Source organism: Zonotrichia albicollis, chromosome 1, assembly GCF_047830755.1.
Source record: "Zonotrichia albicollis isolate bZonAlb1 chromosome 1, bZonAlb1.hap1, whole genome shotgun sequence".
NCBI classification, from domain to species: Eukaryota; Metazoa; Chordata; class Aves; order Passeriformes; family Passerellidae; genus Zonotrichia; species Zonotrichia albicollis.
Window position 1 is genome coordinate 6652692 of NC_133819.1, and position 21560 is coordinate 6674251.

Below are 21560 nucleotides of genomic sequence, written 5' to 3' on the forward strand. Positions count from 1 at the left end.
CTCTACAAGGTAGCTCTGCCAGCCCCAAGGAGAAAGGAAGAAGTATTTCATACTTGGATCTTTTTGCTTTAAGTACTCAAAGCTTATTATAAAAATACACAAAAGTCTTGTGTTGTATCTGCAAGTTTCTTGCTTTTTCCCCTTAAAAAAACCTCTTTCCTTTTGAATTTTTGAAAGCAGATCTTTACAATGAAGTGACTTGCAGAAACACAGAAGCATTAGTCGTGTTTCTATTAGTGATAAAAATGGGGTCCTTGGAAGTGCTCCAGCAGGGAGTATATAAACCTCCAAGGTCAGGTCAGTAAGTTACACTTACTGCTGTGATGAGGACATCACAGTGTTAGGGGACATTAGATGCTCTATTGAACTTTTCTTGGCAGATCTCTCAAGCCTCACAACATCTTCCATCTTGATCAAGAAAACCAATCTTACTGACAACTTCTTGATGGATATAAATTTTTCTTGTAACATTTGCTTAGTTCTTATACCTTCGTCCTCCTGCTCTCTTGTGATACCTCAATGAAGGGGTAATATGAACACTTTCATCTGTTTATGCTAAAAATGGGAATAGGTGTCAATGTTAAAGGAGCTGACTGAAGCAGCAACTTCCCTGAGCTGACACGCAGGGAAAACAGACCTGGGCTATCACCCTTGCAGCAAGACTAAAATATAAAGCTATAAATCATGGCACAGGCTGGCAGGCACTCACAGAACATTAACCAGCACCATCCCATGGAGCCAGATGCTGTAAATGTGCTAAAAGTGCAGTAACCTCAGCTCCTGAAGTGCCACTGCTACAGAACTGTGACACAGACCAACAAGGCTGCTGGTGTCCATGTCCAGAGTGGTGCAAAGTTCATCAGGAGGAATTACAAATTTTAATTAATAAGGAAGTGATAACTCCTAAAGAAGCATGGCCAATCTTTTCCAGATTGCAGCAAGGGAGGGAAGCATTGGTCTTGAATATTGGCAGAGCTGAGGAAAAGGCATTATGAAAACATGAAGGAGGATGGGAAAAATGCTTACACAGACTGTTGTTACAGCTACTGCTGCCTCAGACAGCCTCAAAGCATCAAAATACACAAACTTTTTCTGCTTAGAAATAATTTTCTGATTCTTCTTTAGATGTAACTTTAGAGAACTGGGCTTTTTTCCTTCTACTTGACAAACTGAGATGCCTTTGACCCTTTCAACTACCAAATGCTTTTAACAGTTTCTCCCTATCTTCAATACCTCTACCTAGGATACCCAAGAAGTTTCCTCTGGCATAAATCACTTGAGAATGCAAAAGAGCCTAGGAAATTTTCACAAGAGGCCTTAAAACAAACATGAAAAAACCAAAATCTTACTTCTACCACAAGCCAAACCTCCATCAGAGCACAGAACACATTCCCAAACCAATTTATTTATCGCAGGGTGCAATCCTGCCATTGGTTTTGATCGTCTCCTTACCGTTCGTTGGTGGAATGTATGGCCTACAAATGGTACAGTCAAAACCCATATCAGCTATGTTTTCCACTTCCTCCTCTGTGTTTAAGTTCTGACAGATTGCATGCATCCATCTAGAAATTAAGTGGGGGAAAAAATACAATTTAAAGGAAATAGGTGGTGTTTTAGGAGACCCAAGTATCAGTCTATGGTCCAAGTAAGCAGGGAACAGTTGTTCAGTTTGAATTCTTTTAGGGAGAAACCACAGAATCAGGTTTTCCATATACAGCATCCCCTACAGTGGTGTGTGTTACATCCTGTATATGGAGCAGCAGATCAACTATTTCCCTCCACAGGAAGGAACTCTCTATAAAACAATCTCCCAAGTATATTTTAGTATGGTAATTTTCTCCCTACATTGCAATAATTTTAATTACTTTACACAATGTAATCTAGATTCAGCCTCACAACAATAGTCTTGTGAGGTAAATTAGTTTTATTTTTACAGGGCAGCAGGGAAGAGGTACAGAGTGATTAATTAATTTGCCCAGAGTCAGACAGTTAAGTCTGTGGTACAACCAGAAATTAACTACTAAGAGACTTCTGAGACTCAGTAACCCACTGTTCTTTACCACATGACCATTTCCTTCATCTCTACACTTCAACATTAAGGGGGAAAAATTAAAATAAGACTTGAACAGGAAAACAAGTGAAATATGAGAAATCCTTACCGATCACACTGTCTACACTGAATTATGAGCTCCTCATCCCTGTACGTGCGGTAGCAGATGGGGCAGGTAGACAAACTTGCACAGGGAGCACACTGGGTGTAATTGTTTTGCCATTCACATCTTAAACCTGGAGAAGTTGCTCCACAGTGTCTGCACCAAACACACCTACAGAACAGACAAAAAGATTTATTAGTGTCAGTTCACAGGAAGATGATTTTGTGGCTTTAAATCTCTTCCACTTAGAAAGAGGTGAGTAATTAAGTTTTAACTTAACAACATGTTTAACCACAAACATTTAACAACATTTTTTGTACTTTTGAAATAAAGTTCCTAATTAATAATTCCCTTGAAACTGCAAAAGCAGGCAGATGGGTTCTTGTAACAGCTCAACAGGTCAAAGAGTTCCTGCTTCCAGTTGCCATTCACTTTGAGATCTGGAGACTTAACCATGTGAGAGGTCTGGTCTGTTTGTGTTTCACCCAAGTAAAACAAATTGTTTTCACAGGGTTTTATGTCAAGAACACCAGGGTGAAGCACCCATTCATCTTTCCAAATGAACACTGGAATGATTACAATGAATATAAATTGGAATATTTTTTTTGCTACGAGTTTCAAAAGAGAAATTTTGTCTATCTCTGCTTATGTGGTTTTTGGCATGAAGAAGCAGTTCTAATTGAATCAAACAACTCAAAAGCATTTTGTTGGCTTTGTTTAATACACCTGACTTAGACACAACTAAAACCTTGTTACAATTCAACTGACACTACAAACACCAAGTGACAGAGAGAAGCAGAGGAGGCCAGCAGACAGCAACTCTGAGCCCAGCCCCAAACACACCATTTGCACTTCCAGCCCCCCTTTGGCACAGTCTGCAGGGGTGGGTCCAGGCAGTAGGTGTGGTAGCTGATGTCGCAGTCGTCGCACAGGAGGAGTCTCCCTGGATCTGTGGCTTTCCCACAGGCTTCACACACTGTGCACTCCAGGCACCTCCAACCTTTGCTGAGTACCACTTTAGTAATCTGAAAAATGCAAGGTGAGAATTAGTTGCAAACGGCTCAGTGAAGTGTGATCAATGGATAAATTAAGGTCTGGCTTGTGGAGCTCAGGATGCTCCTCTGGGCACATCACCCACATCACGAGGAGCTCTTTAGCAATCAGACTTTCTGAAGCTTCAATGAACAGGAATGGATTAAATAGAAAGAAACTGTACCCCTTTCTAATCTTTTTAAAAACAGATGCAGTGTTTCCCTTTTTAAGCCACCTGGGACTTCACCTGACTGCCAGGACTTTTCAAATATCATGGAAAGTGGCATGGCAGCTGCATCAGCCAATTCCCTCAGGACTCTGGGATGCATCTTGTCATCTCCCAGAGATTTGTGTACATTCTGGTTCCTCAAGAGGTCACAAACCTGATCCTCATGATGTGATCACGGTGCTGGAGTTTTAGTCATCTGAAGCAAGCATCTAACTTACTGCAATTAATATATAATGCAAGAGTAGTACATAAACAAAAAGTCAAATTATAATTGCATGAAATATGCATATGGCATTTTTTAAAGTATGTACAAAATAAAGTTTTTGACATGTTTTAAAAAAAATCCCACTTTTACACAGATATATTTACATCACAACCAATGAAAAGTGTACAGTGTATACACTGCAGTAAATAGCTTATTTTGTGCTTGCTAGGTCATTTCACAGCATTCAAATTTAATTTTCACACATTCTCTCCTAGGCTAATGAATGTAAAATGTATTAATTAACCACTCCAACTGCTGTCAATTCTGACAGCCAACAGGCAAATTGAATCAACTAAACCTTATGCCCCAAGTAAATGAAGATGCAGCGTAATTTTTTCTTTGTTTTTAATTCTGCTTGTATCTAGGTTTAAAACTTGTATCTCAAACTGTTATTTTAACCAACTGCTGGATAATCAGCGCTATTTATGGTTGTGAAATTATAAAAAGGTTAATTTCTCTTGAGGCTATGCATACTATAAAATGACATTTAATTAAAGTCTTTCATAAGTCACATACAAATAATGGTCACATTAGCTGATGAATATCTAACAAGTTAATGACTCCCCTAATTACCACAAAACCGAAGGCAGCGTGGTGCTATTAAAGTACAATATGAAAACAGTGCAATCAAGAGGTTTTTGTGTGGAACAAGAGCACTCACCTTAATACTGACACAGTAGGGATGGTAACACTGCCCACACTGGGAACAGGCCAGCAGCCGGCCCTCAGCACCTTGGCCAAAACTGCCACAAACCACACACATATCCTGCAAGGACACACAAGAGCAGGCTCTCAACACGTGCCAGACACTACTTCTGAAAACATCTAACTGTAAATCCAACTAGTTTGCTGTGTAATTTAACTCCTAACAAGGACTTCATTCACTTTTTTATCATTAAGAGAAGGGAAACAAAATGAAAAATTGTAACTATTATCCTAACCTGATGGAGAGTGAACTTGTCACTGTTAGAGAACAGGACAACTGTATTATGCATCGAGTTTTCTTCCTCATCTTTATTAGATGAAATATCCATGGTTGTGACCTATTAAAAAACCACAAAATATAAATAACAAGCACATCACATTTTGTAAGACATGAGACAACATGAAACATTCTCTAAATAAGTTTTGCACGTATTTATTAATACAGTTTCAACTTTCATTAAAAGCTGCCTCCATCAGAAATTACTGCATTAATTCACATTTTCTCATCATCAGTATTATAGTTTCACAGACATATTCTCTTCCTCTCCTTTTTCCACCTTCACATATTATCCCATTACACTTCCAACTGGAAAAGGAAGCAAAGACATACTTGAATTAAAAACCACTAAGCAGAAACTGTCATACTGTGCCCAGTCTGCTGTTCCCTGCATGTAAATACTGAAGTTCTTTGTATCAAAAAGTTAATTGCACTGACAGACTTTTGAATATTAATTCAAAAATCAACTGCAGAAATGTGGTTTGTCCCATATTGCCTAAAATGAGGTTTAGCTAATGTTCCAAGTATGCTAGAGGACTAAGCAAGAGCTCTAAAGTTACTTGCTGTAAGCAGTTTATGAGGCTTATCTATCTACCATAAACACTTGCACTGAACTGCAAACAGCTATTTTGATCTCAATCCATCAGCTCTTACTGTAGACAATCATTTTTCTTTTTCATCAAGTGATTTTTATTCTGACCTGCCCTTTATTAATTTAGCACATTTCATCTACAGATTCTCAGGAAGAGAAACACAAATGAAACATTTCAACTGTGCTCTGACTTTCATGTGATCTTACAATACAGAATTTGCTGTCCATGAAGTTAAACTAATAGGCCCAACTGCTATCTCTGAACCAGGAATATAAAGGGACACAGTTCCATAAAAAAAGATTGCTAGGGAAATGTAGCTTTGTTTCAGCAGCTGTTCCAATTATATATATGTGGATTATTTTAAATACAGTGTAAGTCCTACAGAGATAAGTTTTGTCTAAATAATAATTTAAATATTTTACAAATCCAAATGTAACTCTAGGGACAAATGTAAATACCACAGTATCAACTAGAGGAATCCCTCTGATACACAGCTGCTGAAACTCAGCATTTACTAAGAAACAGCTGAAAAGGCAATATATTCTTTATGTGTTTTGATTGCCAAATATTTGAGAGCACTGCAGCTGTAACTAACCAGTTAACTCCAGAGCACCTGAAATACCTTGATACCTTCAGGGACAACACTTCCCTTACCTACTTTTCCACAAAAGGTTTCACAAGGTTCTTGTGACTGCACATGCAAAAGAGCAGAATTTGCAGGACTGGCTGCAATGTTGGTGTCTGCTGAATCCCAGCACTGACCCACCATGGCTAAACCTGTACCCACCTTTTTCCCCATTCCCAAGATACTCCAAGGTACTTCCAAATCTGTGTGGCTGTCTGCTGATCCCATGATGAGTAAGAATTATTTTGTGCAAACTGACTGAAAATACCCCCATGTCAAACATTTATCTGACCAAAGGCTGATTTATTGGCATTGCTAACTGCATCTACTCTACCACAAGGCAGCCACGTCCCTGCAATTCTGGAGCTGCCTTCCATGTGGTGACTCAAAGGATCAAATCTCTGCAGGAAATGGTGGAGAGGGCTGTGCATTTTGTATTTATAGCAAGTTACCTACATCACTGTCCTCTGAACAATTACAAAAACTTTATGAGTTTGATCTATAAACCCCAGCTTCTCTTGAAGTACAGATTTGTGCTTTGTAACACCAAAATAATGATGGGAATGTCTCCAATTGATTATGGTGCTGTAAGTAGCCTAAGTGGAATTCATCCTGTATGTTTAAAATTACAAATTTGCTTCTGAATCTTGACCACCCAATGCTTTAAAAGGGAAAAGTGACAGAGATGATTGTTCCTTTTTCAAATCATAAACACCAGAGTATCCCAAGATATTATTACACAGGCAGGAGAAAGTGTGACAAATTCAAACAAAGATTACATGTATGAACATAAAAATACAGCTCTGAAGAGAGTCTCAGGAATTACTTCATAAAGACATAAAATGAGCATGTCCCTCTCTGAACACAAGGAACAGGATGTCTCTCAAAATATGCAGGGCTTGTTGGTAATCAAAGTTTAAAAGGAACATTCAAGTAGAACAAGCCCACAACGGAAAAAAAATAATTGTTTCACAGACCAGATTTCCAAGTTTTTTATACCAAAACCCCCCTTCTTATGAGGAGCAGAGTAGGACTGTGTAGGATTTTCAAGTTTTAAAAATACTTCAAGTATTTAGTAGTGTAACTATCAACTTCAGTGAGCAATCACTTGCTTATAATCACTTCAGTATTCTTGAAGAATAAGAGACAGCAAATATAATCATTGTTTTCTCAAGAGTTTCTGGACAGAAGCTGTGTACAGAATAGCAGACATCTGATCAGAACAAAGAACTGAGAATCACTGATATATGAATTCATTAAAGAGTCAAGGAAGCTTTAGTTATGGTAAATCATGATCTGTAAGGGCTCTCTGAAGGAGTCAGCAATTCTGGGGACAGGAAAATTTGACTGATGCAACTTACTTCACCACTAAACTCTTTTGGCACAGTCCTTCACCAAAGCTACTTAAAAAAAGTTAAACTGAAGAGGAATGGTCCCTATACTGATACAAGACACAAATAAAGAGGGAACTAAATTATCAGTTTTGTATGTGGGAGAATTGCACTAGTCAAAATCTGACAGGGCCTGCTGCTAACAGGTGGTGGTGCTCAACACACTCATGTGCAATCTGAAAAATAAAGTGAGAAGCAAGGTGACAAAGCTTGCCAACAGGACTGGGATATTCAGAGCAATAAAATCCAAAAGACAAGTGTGAAGAACTGCACAAGAACTTCATAAAGCTGAGTGCTGGGCTGTAAAATGGCAGATGGAAGTCCACAAAGTAAGGAAATCAACATGACAAAAGAACTGGTATTAATGATCAGAAATATGGAGTAGCTTCCCTACAAGGAACAACTCAAAATACTGGCATCCTCCATACTTGCTAGTCAAGAGTGGAAGGAAAAGGAGGAGAAATGATGGATGTCTATAGAAACTGAATGGCATGGGTGGAGGAAGTGAATGGAAAGCAGCTTTCCACTGTCTAGTCTTTAAGAGCACTGAGGGGCAGGCAGCTAATCCAGGAGGCAGCCACGTAAAACACAAGCTGATGAGCTGAACTGAAAAAGGTTAAGCAGCCATGGTTTCCCTAAAGCTTTTTTGAAGTGAATGGGCAGATTTATGAAAGAAAGCTCCAACACAGGCTGCCCAAGACAAAGACACATCTTCCTGTTCAGCAAGTGCCCAAGCCACAGACTGCTGAAATGTCTTCTCCTCTCCTGTTCTGCGCTCTTGCTCCACCACTCAGTCCAGAAGAACCTTTGCTCTGGTCTCCTATGGCTGCAGTTACATTCTCACGCACAAACCCTGCTCTCTCCCTCTGGGTTGTTCCAGTCAGTGCTGCCTTTACCCAGCATGTTCTGCACCCAAGGAAATGGAAGTGGTACTTTCAGACTCCCAACTGTTGTGTCTTTAAAGGGCAAGAGCAGCACAGAACTGCCTCAGGCCCACTGAGCTGTAGTGTTCCAGTTCTTCATCACAAGCAGCAACGGCCAGGCTCCATCAAACACCCCTGGCTCTGCAGAGTTCATTGGTTTTTTATGCAGTATTTTCAAACAAGAATTACAGCTGAATAAAACTGTTCTATTAACAGACTGCAATATGGCAAAAAAGATCTCCTTACCCCTGGAATGACCACAGCCCCAACTCCATTCTTCAGTTTTGATCTTCCTCTGCCACCTCTTCCCGACAGCCCCGCTCCACGCGGCCTCCGCTTCCCCGGGAATCCTGAGCCTCGGCCCTGCTCAATGGAAGGCAACAATGTCAATGCAACCCCTCAAGTTCTCTTCTTACTGGGATTCAAACTTGTTCAGTTCATCTATGGAAAAACATAAGTAAAAAACACCCTGTGATTTCTGGTGAGTACAAGCACACCAGGGCATGGCCATTAAATTTATGCATAAATTTGTGTGAAATACCTTTAATTACTTACATGGCATCATATGATCACCTTTCTCTTCAGTCAAAACCACAAATGTTTATATTCTGCTCAGCAGTTAACTGGAAATATGGATTTCCCCCAACAGTTACCCCCATCTCATTTGCAAAGTTTCCAAAATATATCTATTATTCTATGATTCATTTTTCTTTTCTCTTTGAACAGTCAGCCCAGACAGTCATGGGACTTTACACAGGGTCTGGACATTTGATTACTGGTAATCACAGATGCTTTTCTTACACTATGAATAATCAAGTGAAACCTGGAATTTATTAGGATTGAGTCCTGCTCACAAAGGAAAGTGGGAGCTGGCTCCATGAAACTCTCTTAATTTAGCATATATAGAGAGTTTTTTTATATTAATTCTATCAATTACACTCAGACCAACAATCCCCATAATGTCAAGTTTTTCTTACACAATCTCCACTTGATTTACAGACAGCTTTTCTTCTCCCTTCCTTATTTAAGATGCAGAGCTGCAGTGTTGTACTTTAGAGCATTCAGTGTGTTTAACTACAATTATCCTTGGGAGAGTAAGTATGTTTTTACTTAAGTTTGAAATTTAGGGGGGGTTTTGTTAGTTTTTTTTCCTTTTTTTAAAATTTCAAACTGAACTAAGCACAAGAGGGTTCCTAATCCTCCCAAATCATTTCCAGAGAGAAAAAAGACATTGTCATGTCCACAAATTCTGGCTGATATATCAGACATCTTTACAATGTGTCTCAAAGCCTCTAATCTGGGTAACTGATAATTATGGCATGTACTCAAATAAGCACCTTTCCTACAGCAAAATGAGCACTGAGATTATTTATTGCATTTCATATTTGTCAATAATCTCAGCTCCCAATACAGCCCAAGTATGGAGTACAGAGTATGGGGTTTCCAAATGCTTGCTGCAAAATACTTTCAATACCAACATTTGCTCTGTAAAACAACATTGATGGAAGCAACAAAGCTCCATGGGGACTGTGACACCAACAGACATGAGAGGTTTTTACTGAAGGAGACAGGAGCTCCTTGGATGGAAAGAAGCACTGTGGGCTCAATATTCTCTACTGTATTTCTCAAATATTCCAACTCCTGGCTTAAAGAAGATATTGAACTTTATGGTCATAATTAAAGGGAGAATTGAAGGATCCCAATGTTAAAATTTTATTAACATTCATCTAATAAAGCAAAAAGAAATTCAATTGACTCACACACCAAGTCAATGCAACAAAATGATATCTGAAGAGTGAAAGGAAGGATGCTGCTGGAGGTTGAGGTGAAACAAAAATTGTCCTTAGATATCTATGGAGCTAATACATATGCACACATATGACACACAATCATCAATTTTTTTAACATGGAAACTCTTCTGACAAGTTTCTTATTTTCTGTTTCAGAACAGGTGTCAGTATTGTTATTATCACACAACTAGTAACAGGAATAAGCACATACTTGTATCAATGTTAATGCTCAACATTAAGCTGAAAATTAATGCTTAAAGCAGCAAAAGCTAAGCTGATGTCAAATCAAAATAAAATTAGCATGAGAGTTAAAGTGAGATGAACTTTTAAATCACTGGGAGCTACAGTTATTTGTCAGTTTCATAATTCAGCTTTTTTTTTGGCCTTTACTTAAACCAAGTAATTCTACTTTAATTACTTCAGGTGTTTTTAATAGTAAATGTCACTGTGGATACAATTTTGGTCCATCTAATCAGGTTGGAAAGTTGTTGTTTATTCCCCCATCAGCTAAAAACGATGTCACTTTGAATCCACTCTGCAAGATTTCTCCACAGCAACAAATTCAAGCCATCCTTCAGATCTCTGCTCCTTTCCATGCCTGGCTTACCTTACTGCCAGTCTTAAAGACATTTTTCTTCTCAGGTAATTTATTTTGACAGCCACGTAAAGCCAACCACAGAAAGTGATGTACTCAACACACACAAAATTTGGGTAATACAAAGTATTCTTTGCCACTAAAAATCAAGGCAATGCCATCATAGTTTATGCTCTGGAAAGCTCACATCTTTTAACCTGAAACCTCCAGAGCTTTAATAATTTTTAGAGATCTTGAACAGTAACAGAATGGAAGATTAATTAAGGTATGAGAGACAGAATTTCATCACTAATCTCTACAGTAGAAAGATAGCAATGGATACATGAAAATAAATTCAAATTATTTACCACTTTGATGCTCCAAATGGCACTGCCAGGAAGCTGTCTGGATTTAAAAATGTCCCGACCTTCTGGAATGTCTGGGGACCAGGAAGGTGGGCTCACTGTATTATTGGTACTCCAAGCCCCCTAGGATACGGCAGGTGAGAAAATAGATGTATAAAACTTTGCAACATAAAAAAAGCAAAAAAGCAAAAAGCAAAAAGCAAGCAACAAAAAAAAAAAATCTGAAAAGCAAAGCACATGCAGGCATAGGCATTTCTACATTAATTTAAGTAGTCAATTAGTTCACTGAGTGAGTAGAAAGTGGGAAATTTTTAGGTTCTCAATGAAACATGCCCTAAAATCAGTATTTACTTCCAACTGATGGTTAAGCACAACAAAATGAGTTTTATGAACAAAGATTAATACATATCTAAAGCAAGCAATCATAACAACAACAAATTACATGCCTAAATTTTATTGCATCAGTGAAGAAGACAGTAGTTGGAGGTGGTAATATCTCCTTTTATATTCCAAACCACATTCTGAAAGAACTGATGGCCTCAGTTGACTTTTCAAACTAAACTACCCCCAAATCACAGCAACAACTAGTCTGAGAAGCACAGCAAACAAAAGGAATATGAATAAACCACTAGACAAAGAAAAGGAACATAGCCATGGTAATCAACAAAGCAGCTCATTCCTGCAAGTCTGCTACAAATAAATCATTATAAAACCCTACCAATGATTTTTTTCACCCCAGTGTTTTCATGTTATGCTGTGGTACCACATTTTAACATGTTATTATGTACATGTAATAATATACATCCATATGGTGTACCTACAAGTTCTTTTTAACTAATTATTACTCCTATTTATGTAGTTCCATCATGGTGAGGGGTATTGTATGACTGTCAGTAGAAATAAAGCAAAATGAGAAGAAAATGCTAAGACAGCCAAGGAAAAATGCTGAGGCTCCTCATGGAAAGTGAAATCTGTGGAAGACTTTCTCAAGCACAAAAGACAGACTGCAAGAGACAGACATCATAAATAACTTCACTGCCAATTTCCACATTAGATTAATAAAGGACAGAACATTTTCCTAATTCTGAATTTGTGAGAGTAAAACATATTGAGTATCAGGATGAGAATGGAACTGATGAAAAGTGCAGGTTTACCTTCCCCAGAATGCCATTCAGCAGCATAATCCCAGGGCTGATGTGGAATAACCTCATGCATACAAACATTCCCAACTATTCACAACTGCTCACAAGGGCAAGCCCAAACACATTTACACCTTTGAATACTGGGATATACAATAATAATAAGAAGAATCAAGGAAAATGAGATGGCTCTGCAAAATATGTTGGGTTTTTTTTCCTTTTCTGAAATGCAATTTCTCCATCCAGAATGCGTGGGAAAATGAGTTTCTTTGAAATCAACAACTCCATCCAAACAAACATTCATCTTGAACTGTAAAAAGGTGTCTTGCTAACAGGTGCCCTTTCTGAAAACAGGGCTATCCCTCAAGTGATCTGGCACACAAAGCAGAAAGCTTGTCAGTGACCTAAAAGCCTTATTCTGGATAAAAGTCTCAAGGTAAAAACACCAACACTCAGTACAACCCACAGTATGGACACGACCAATATTCAGCATAAATCTGCTGGAAAAGGAATGTGGACAACATAACACTTAAAAAAACCCAACCATTTGACAATTCTGCCCACAATGAGGTGCTAGCTGGACACACAACCTCCAAACTGCTGAGTGCCCAGAGCACCTGTGAGCTTGGTTTGGCCATCAAAGCCTCCCCTCTGCCCAGGGGCTTCCAGAAGAGCTCCTGGCAGCAGCTGCTCAAGGGTTCCACTCACTGTGCTGCAATCAACACCCTGGACTGGAAGATTTTGCTATCCCAGTTTTTTCCTTGACTGCAGACGGGTGCTCATCATGCAGACAACTCAGAATATCAGGAGGTTCCTCACCCTCTGACAGGGGAACAGGGCTGGGCAGAAACCTTCCCACCCTCAGACCTGGGGATGGACAAGTCCCTGCTCACACCCAGGGCACAAGGACAGAGCATTTGTGACACAACAGGGACATCATGTCAGAAATGGGGGGGGGTAAAAGGAAATTTGATACATTGGTAGGTAACTACATCAGCAGGTCTGTGGCACAGGAGATTTGCCTTAACTATCCTAGCCCTAGTTTTAGTATAAAGTAACAGTCAGTTTTAGCAGGTGAAATTCAAAGTTTCATTGGATTTTAATTAGTTTCCTCATTACTTCTAAAATTCATAATGCATGGTAGGTAACTGTTCTTATAAAGTGGCAACACAAAGAAAATCTGTATAGCAACAAGAAAGAAAATCTATTTATCAGAGAAGCAATCTTTACATCAATCTGCAAAGGAGGCAACAGGCTCACAGTGTCAAAATTCAAGATCTTAAACATGCTGAAAATACTTAACAACTAAAATTACCTACTCTTAGTTTGGAGGAACAAAATTATTCTCCTTTTAGGAAGATAACTTTTCTACTGATTAAATATAGTCAAAAGATTAAAAAGCTAAAAGAATATTAAATCTGAATATGAAATATTCAGTCTTGCAAAACAAAATGATTTGTATATGATTCATGAACCATATTGTTAAGAATTAAATTGGAAATTCAATCCAAGTTTTATTGTAGATCAGAAAAATTTGAATTCTTGGTCAGATAAACTTAATTAAAAACACACATTTCCACAATACCACGAACAAATGAATTGCATCAAAGAGATGCATTAATTATATTTTTGGCTTTTAATTAATGCCTATTACCACACAACACTGAAGAGAAAGTTCTATTCAGTTCATTTACATCAGAACCCCAGCAATAATTATGTACTGTGACAGAAACAGGAAGTTCTAATTCTCCATCATATTCTTGAGTCCTCAAAATTGAACAACACAGCTGCAAGTAAATTATAACAAAAGGAAACCCAGTGTCAGCAAGGGTCAGGAGATCTCACTAAATTACCACTGGCTGTGTTTAGCTGCTTAACGCTTTATGAATCCTACTGCAATTGCAAATGCACAAAGCTGGCTTTGCAATTTAATATTTAATGTAATTTTAGGGTTGCGAACAAACTTTAATCACTTGAAAATACAGCTCTCCTCATTAAAAAAAAAAAAAAAAAAAAAACAAAAAACAAAAAACCACCAACCAACCAAGCACCAAGTATAAAAACCGTAACAACAACTGATCCTTGAAAAAGACTCCTCTCCTTTTCCAACATTTACCTTTTACAACAACATACTTAGTGATACCATGTAAGTGAAGACAGCAAAAAACCCATCCCTATCCAAGACAGCACACATCCAAAACCATCACAGTGCTCTGCCTTCTCAAATCTCATTTAAAACAATCTATTAAAACACCAACAGATATTCAGTGTGTTGTGGAACAGTCATCACCAACATCTTCACGATGAAAATTAAATATCTCTGAACAAGGTATTTCTCAAGGAACACACCCTGGAATAACACTAAAATAATATTTATGGAATTTACAAAACCAGCAGAAGTTTATTGTTTTTTATTCAAAGTTATTCTACAGAATATTCCCAACTCTTCACCTAACACTGTTTCAGAGCCAGAATTGGTAATGCCTTCCATTTACTGACTTAATCTTATGCTTTCTAGTACACAGTGGCATGGCAAAAATAACCATTTCAATTCTGTTCAATTCAGATACACAGAATAAATACAAGAGCATTTAACACAGTGTTCTTCCAACACTATCCCAGAGAACCCCCATGTAACAGGAACCCAAAGAGGTTGGGTGCAATCCTGTGCCATGTGCTCTGGGATGACCCTGCCTGAGCAGGGAGGCTGCACCAGATGGCCCATTGTGATCCCTTCCAATCTGAGCCACTCTGGGACTCTGCTTCTGCTCCTCTGCACAACTCTCCGTTTGGAAAACTACACACTCTTTTAAGAAATGAATGTTTTCTGCAGAAGGAATTTAAAACACTCACAGAATAAATCTAAACCGATTTCTGTCTGCAATCCAAAGTGATTTAAACACATGCCTTCCACATTGTGGATTTGTCCAATTACATCTTGCTCAAAAAAACCCCACCTGCCTGTAACTGGACATTTAAAAATCTTCTTTTTTCATAGTCTACAGAACATCATTCAACAGCTTTCAGTCCTTCATCAAAAGCCCAGAGTGGGAACTTAAAAGTACTGAAGAGAAATTTAAGGCATTAACATATTTCTGCAAATATGATATATACACCTGACTGTACAGTGACCCAGGAAAATCAAACTACAGCACAACAAACACAGATCTCCTAAACTCAGTGGAAACAGCAGAAAAACTTTCCAGAACACTCTCTCATATCTTAGGAAGCAAAAATTTTGAACCCTTAGATGACAAGTAAAAACAAAATGAATTGTGTAATATATAAGAAAGCTTTGTTAACACTAAGTCCAGAAAAGCATGAAATCATCAACCTGGAAGTCTCAAGGACTAAAAATAAATTGTGATGAGAAGATGAAACACTAACTTGTAACACTGACACACTTTTAATATATAATTTCACCAACAAGAAATGAATACCCTGTATTGATAAACCATTTTCCCTGAAACACAACACGAACAGAGAGAAAGATGTTGCAGAAAGTGACAGGCTTGAGGATTCTTTTCACTTATCAAATTTAATCCTAGTCAAACCACAATGATTTGTACAAGACAGTTCTTGCATGGTATTTCCTAATGTAACAAAACCACAGAATTATTTACCACACCATTAGAAACGTCGATCAAGAAAACATCTGGCAGAGTAAAGGACACAGAGTTGTAGAAGGCTCTTTTCTAAAGCCAGCTTAAGAATCTCTAACACACTTTGAAAGTACCAGCCAAAATAAAGGCATATATGAAAAATATTAAAAGTTAAATAGCACAGCATTATGTCTATCTGCATTTGTAGCAGATGAAAAACACAACAAAATTTCTTCTAGTTTGCTTTAACCATGAGACAAAAGAAACTTAAATTCTCACCAGAGAAGCTTTACGACGACTTTTTCCTTATTTACCAGAACATTAATTTCTCGAACAAATAAACTACACACTCAGGAGAATCAATGCATTTTCTAAGAAACAGGTGAATTTGATGAATTATACTGCAATATAATAAACACAGACTGGAACAGTGCATGTGCTTACCTGTCTGGACCTGGGTCTCCCAGGGGAAAACTTGCGTTTGGTGATGGCGGGTTTGCCCATGCCGATTTTTGGAGTGACTGATATGTAGGTGGTTGGGAGAGCACTCCCAGCAGCTGGGGGCAGCACTGGGGGCTGACTGTGCTGCACCTCTCGTGCAGAATGCAAGTCTAGAGAAACATCTGGTGAGGAAGACACGTTTGTCTTGTTTAGATTAAGTGATGGGGGAAGCGAGGGGCAAGTCTCAGCTGGTGGTTTGATGGGTTTGTCTCTGACTGGTGAACTATTTGCAACACCTCCATGTGAAGCAGTACTTTCTACTCCTAGAAGAGCTGGTGCTTCTGATTTCTCATGGGTTTCTTCCTTTTCTATATCTTTCTGCACTTTTATTATTTCCAGTTGTTGTTCTGTGGGGACTGAAATATCTCCTTTTCTTTCAGTCTCCAGAATTTCTGGTGTCACAGTCGTGGTCTCAGGTACTGAGCACAGAGACCGAGAGTCTGCTGTGGACACTTCTGATACCTCCACACCACCCTGAGGCAGCTGGGTCTCTTCAGCTTGTTTGTCCAACTCCTGCTGGCCTACAGCTGGAACACCTTCTACCACTTCCATCATCTTCACACTCTGACTGTCACCAGATGCTGGTGTCTTTTTAGGAGATATTTCCATTTCAGCTGAATTGATTTCAACAGAGACTTCTGCTTCCAGTTGTGTGGTCTTTTCTCCTGGTGATATGCCTGTAATTAAGTACAAACATATTAAAGGCTCACTGTGAAAAAGAAAAAAAACTTCTGGTGCTCTGATCAACAAGTATACTTGGTACACATCATGCAGGCCAACACATATCACTTTACTTCAGTGAATTTAATATGTAGCTTAAAATACACTTCACTAACATCTTTCTTTGTACCTATTTTTACAGTAGTCTATATTTTTAGTTCATTATTTTTCCCTAAAAACACAGCAGAGTAAATTAAAAGAAAATAGACCCCAGATTAATTTTTGAGGAATTGAACACACATTTCCAAGTAGGCAGCCAAAATTAATTTCTTCTTTTTAATTTCTGTGTATTGAAGATGCATGCTATCATAAATTAATGTATTTTAAGCTACTGTCATAACAGTTCCAAAAAGCTAAGAACAGGACAAATACAAATAAAAAAAATTTTCCTCCTAAAACTCTTTCCTACTTTAGGAAATCAACTGAAATGAAAACAGCTGCTGCTGGTTTAATTTAAGTTTTTAATATATTATGAATTTCTTTAAAAAATATTTATCTAGTCCTCCCTTGAACCAAATCAAGCACATTTCATCCATAACTTTCTTCATCAAGGAGTTCCAGAGTTTTTGTCCACTCTGTAAAGAACCACATTCTTTGCTCTGAATTTGGCTTCTCACACCTTCCTTGGATGGACACTGATTCTCTTACAGGCCATTTATTTCTATTACACTTGCACTCTTCTTAAACTCACACTGCCATAAGTTCATAGACAGAATTTATTCTGAATATTTCTTCACAGTTTAAATCATGGCCCTTTTAGCACTGTGATGCAGAACCGAGTGATCACAGCTAATATGAAAAGTTGGGGTTTTTAACTTTTTCTTTAAATATAAGTTTCTTGTATCCCCTTACAGCAGCCATTGTCTAACATCTGAATGGGACATACTGGCAGGTTCTTTATCCTTGATACTGGTCACTAACACATCCAGTGGTTTGACCCTTCTTTAGCTGCACCTCCCTGTGCATCTGGTAAGATGCACTTTCTCCCAAAACAAAAATGATCACCTGCTGCAACCCTGTCAAAGATCATCTTTTACTAACAAAGGAAAAAAAAACCCAAACAGAAAATCCTTAATCGAGGATGTCTGTGGAGTTACAGCCATAAAGCACATAAGACAAAGTGTGAGTGACAGCAATAAGTCATTGGGTTTTACAATAAAGTTCCACATACAAAGCATTCAACTATTTTTCCAGCTTGGAAAAAACCAGTCCCAACAGAAAAGTAAAACAAACAAACAAAAGTAAAGCAACACAAGTATTCTGAAGTCTTTCTTCCCCTTCAATAAAACACTTCTTTTATCAAGCAAAGAATACTCTTGCTTGAGAGCTCAGATGGAACTGTTGCAATGAGTCTCCTACTGCTTTCTAGGTGCTTTTCCTTTTGCTTTTATGAAGCATTGCAAACCTTAGTGACTGGAAGAAGGTTCAGGTTCTGAAGGGTTCAGAACTGGTGTTTCCTCAGAGTGCAAAACTCTTTCTTACCTTCTGTAACACACCCAGCAGCTGGTTCCTGATCAAGGCCATCACCTATAATGGGCTGTTCCTGAAATGCCATATCCTCTCCAGCACTTTCCATTTCCATTTCATTTGGACAAGCTTAAGGAGAAGCAAAGCAGTTATGAAAATTGCTGTGTTTATTCTGCTACTTTGGCATCAGCAACTGCTGTCACTGTTTGACCTTTTGGCTCCAGAGAGACTGATATTTAATGATGACAGGATTTAGGATAGGTCAGGTCAGTGAGAAGGTTCAAGAGACTACACAGTATTCCTTAAAAATTAAGAATATTTTACTCATTAACACTGAAGCTTTCAGATGTCTGTAAGGCAACTGCATACACCTAGCAGTGAAAATATGCACACATCACAGACTTCTGCACAGCCTGAGCAATACAAGAAAGAATTTTCTTAAATTCTAAGTCTATAAAATTCAACAGAACTGGCAGCATGAAGGTTTCAAATTTGTATACAAATACTACAGTGGATTATGGCACAGATATAAAGTTCCATCTATGATCAGCATTGGCAACACTGATTTTCACCTTATGTATTCAACAACATGAAAAGTGAATTTTGCCACTTTAGAACTAAGATATCTTAATCTTTGCATGGAAAAGGCACAACTGAGTGGTTTTTTGGCTGACAGGATCATTATAGACCACAGAAACAGGAATTTTTTTTTTTCCCTTGTGTAAAGGCTCTTTCAGTTAAGGAAATTCATTAAAATGCACTACATTAAGTATAGAAAACAAAGTATACAGCAAGCATTAACTTGAAGAGAACTGATCCTCCATGGATGTTAGCACCAAAAAAAAAAAAAAAAGGAAACAAACATAGATTTCTGCATCAAGACAGTCTTTTTAAAGTTGAAAAAGCCCACAACTATTAGGTGATACTACTTTTAGCACCCTAAAAGCTGCTCTCAGACTCTGCCAACTTTAAAGCAATATGTTAACTTTAAAAAAAAAGATCATTTAGATTGGCTCCAAATCTGATTTTAAAGTACAGAAGTGCTCTCCTGGGTATAAAACCCTGCATGACTCTACTGATGTAATAGCTCCAGATTACTCCTAGCAGGTGAGATGATAGTCCTGTTCTTCCTTGGGGACAAGAACATGCTTGTCAATGTTTCTACCAGCTAGAAATCCAACAGAAGCATTGCTTAAAACCTCAGCCTTCCTTCAGATTAACCTGCTACCTACTGAAAAGGGGTTTTGTAGGAGACTGGGAGTTGTGCCAGTGTATGTTCTGTTTTGGACATCTTCAAAATGCTCTAAGAACGCTGCCTGGGAGGCCACAGCCTCTCCTAAGCTTTCAGAAGGGAAAAATGATCTGCAGAGGCTGAAGTGGTCACTCTTCCTAACCTGGTGGCTGTGTTCACTGACAGAGGGAACTCATTTACAGACATTTTCCCTCCTGTCACTGCCCTTCCTCCAGGAGCACCTTTTCCATCATCTCTTTACTGCTCACAAAAGGTGATGTACAGGCTAACATCAAAGAGATGACTTATTTATACAAAAACATCAGTCTGAACACAAGCATTAGGGTTTTGTTGCAGCCCAACACTTCCTCTTTCCTGCCAAAATTTCCCCTTTCCTGCCAAAATTTACCAGGCTTTCAAAACCACAAACACTTATAGATAACAGAAGATCAGTGCACAAGCACTGCTGCAAGCCCAAAAATTGCACATGGCAGTGGCTGTGCAGTTCATTTGTTACATTTTACCTTGCTTCTAAATGTAACCACAGCTGTGCTTCTCCAGGGAAATTCAGCCTGGATGAGTGCAGGTGCTGCCCAACAGAGCACAGGGTGTGAAATACACAAAAGCATTTACTTCTGAGTTTTTAACCCAGCTCTTGTGGATGACCAGAACAGCAGATCCAAGTTCTCCCTGTGCTTCCTTACTGCTACTGACTTATTTTTTAAAACATACTTTACACTTCTCTACAAGTTTCCACCTTCTGCTTGATTTGTCCACTTAGACAAGAATGTCTCAGAAACAAGATGACTGATCATACATTTCTTTGAAAAAGGACACCTATTAAAAGCTGTCTAGTTAAATAAACACCTGTCCCTTGAACACAGTCCAGCTCCCACTGCTCTGTCCTTCCTGGATAAAGGGAGAACAGGCACTATGAGACTGACCAGCAGCCTGAGAGAAACAGGAGAACTGAGTGTCTCCAAAAATATCTACCAGGCACAAATGAGTGAAACAGCCAGGCTGGCAAATGAATACATTTATGAACTGTACCACATCCAAAATAAATCAGTGAAGTTTACAGCTACAGCCTGAGAGGCTGGAGCTGGAATGTTGAGAGCCACAATTATGATGCTCACCAGCCCATGTTTGTACCCAGGATCCTGAAGCCAGAAAGAGAAACCACCCATGGACTGCCTGAGCAGCTGCTGTTAAACAGAGAAGGGATGAAATTCTCTACTCTCATAGAATAGAATTTGAGTGGCTGGTTCACAAAAAGACTTGGTGAGACTACAGATGTTACATCTGATATTAGCATTTCAGAACTGTGAAGTTTAAGTTTGATTACCTGTTATACTGTCAGGTTCAGGAATGAGTTCAGAAGTGTTCATTACATCACATGACTGAGTGTGATCCCCTTCTCCTTGTCTACAAAGAGTGCAGATGTAGTCTTTCAACTGAGACTCCAATTCACTACCTGGAGATCTGTCACAGTCTATGTGAATCCATCTGGGAAGATTAATTTATTGTAACTGTGATTTTAGTAATGAAAATATAAAGCATCATAGTAAAAGTCCATTAAAAATAGCACTATTTCACATTCCTATGGGAAACAGAGATTTTCAACCAATGCTTGATTATGGAGAACTTCAGAGGAATAAGCATGATATGTCAGCATGTCGAACAATGAACAAACTTACACATGAAGACCTAAATTGTCCTTGATAAAGTCAATCGGACTCCACCAGATGTAGAGCATCATCATGATGTTGCACAGTAACATACAATATTATTGCAAACAAAGCATAGTTTACATTCTTAAAATGTCCCAAATACTGTATTTTTAGGGTTTTTTTTAATTACTGAAATAGTAAAAGACATAAAATCAAACAGAAAACATAAATTTGAAAATTAAAAACACCAAAATCAACCCAGATGACTGCAAACAAGAGTCTTTAAACTTTGGGACAATTATTTTTTC

At 38.3% G+C, this 21560-nt stretch overlaps 1 protein-coding gene across 9 annotated transcripts in view; it reads right to left on the reverse strand.

Moving 5' to 3' along the window:
- KMT2C (lysine methyltransferase 2C) overlaps positions 1 to 21560 on the reverse strand; it is a 186837-nt gene that overhangs the window by 58320 nt on the left and 106957 nt on the right. For 8 of the 9 annotated variants that reach the window (XM_014269160.3, XM_026796597.2, XM_026796585.2 and 5 more), the window contains 10 exons: positions 20928 to 21088; positions 18367 to 18480; positions 16108 to 16841; positions 10926 to 11045; positions 8440 to 8556; positions 4621 to 4722; positions 4341 to 4445; positions 2997 to 3178; positions 2160 to 2324; positions 1453 to 1562 (listed from right to left, as the gene is read on the reverse strand). In XM_014269160.3, the coding sequence (XP_014124635.2) occupies positions 1453 to 1562; positions 2160 to 2324; positions 2997 to 3178; positions 4341 to 4445; positions 4621 to 4722; positions 8440 to 8556; positions 10926 to 11045; positions 16108 to 16841; positions 18367 to 18480; positions 20928 to 21088 (1910 nt within the window). The remainder of the gene's footprint in view (positions 1 to 1452; positions 1563 to 2159; positions 2325 to 2996; positions 3179 to 4340; positions 4446 to 4620; positions 4723 to 8439; positions 8557 to 10925; positions 11046 to 16107; positions 16842 to 18366; positions 18481 to 20927; positions 21089 to 21560) is intronic. The other variant, XM_026796590.2, reaches the window with a different exon arrangement.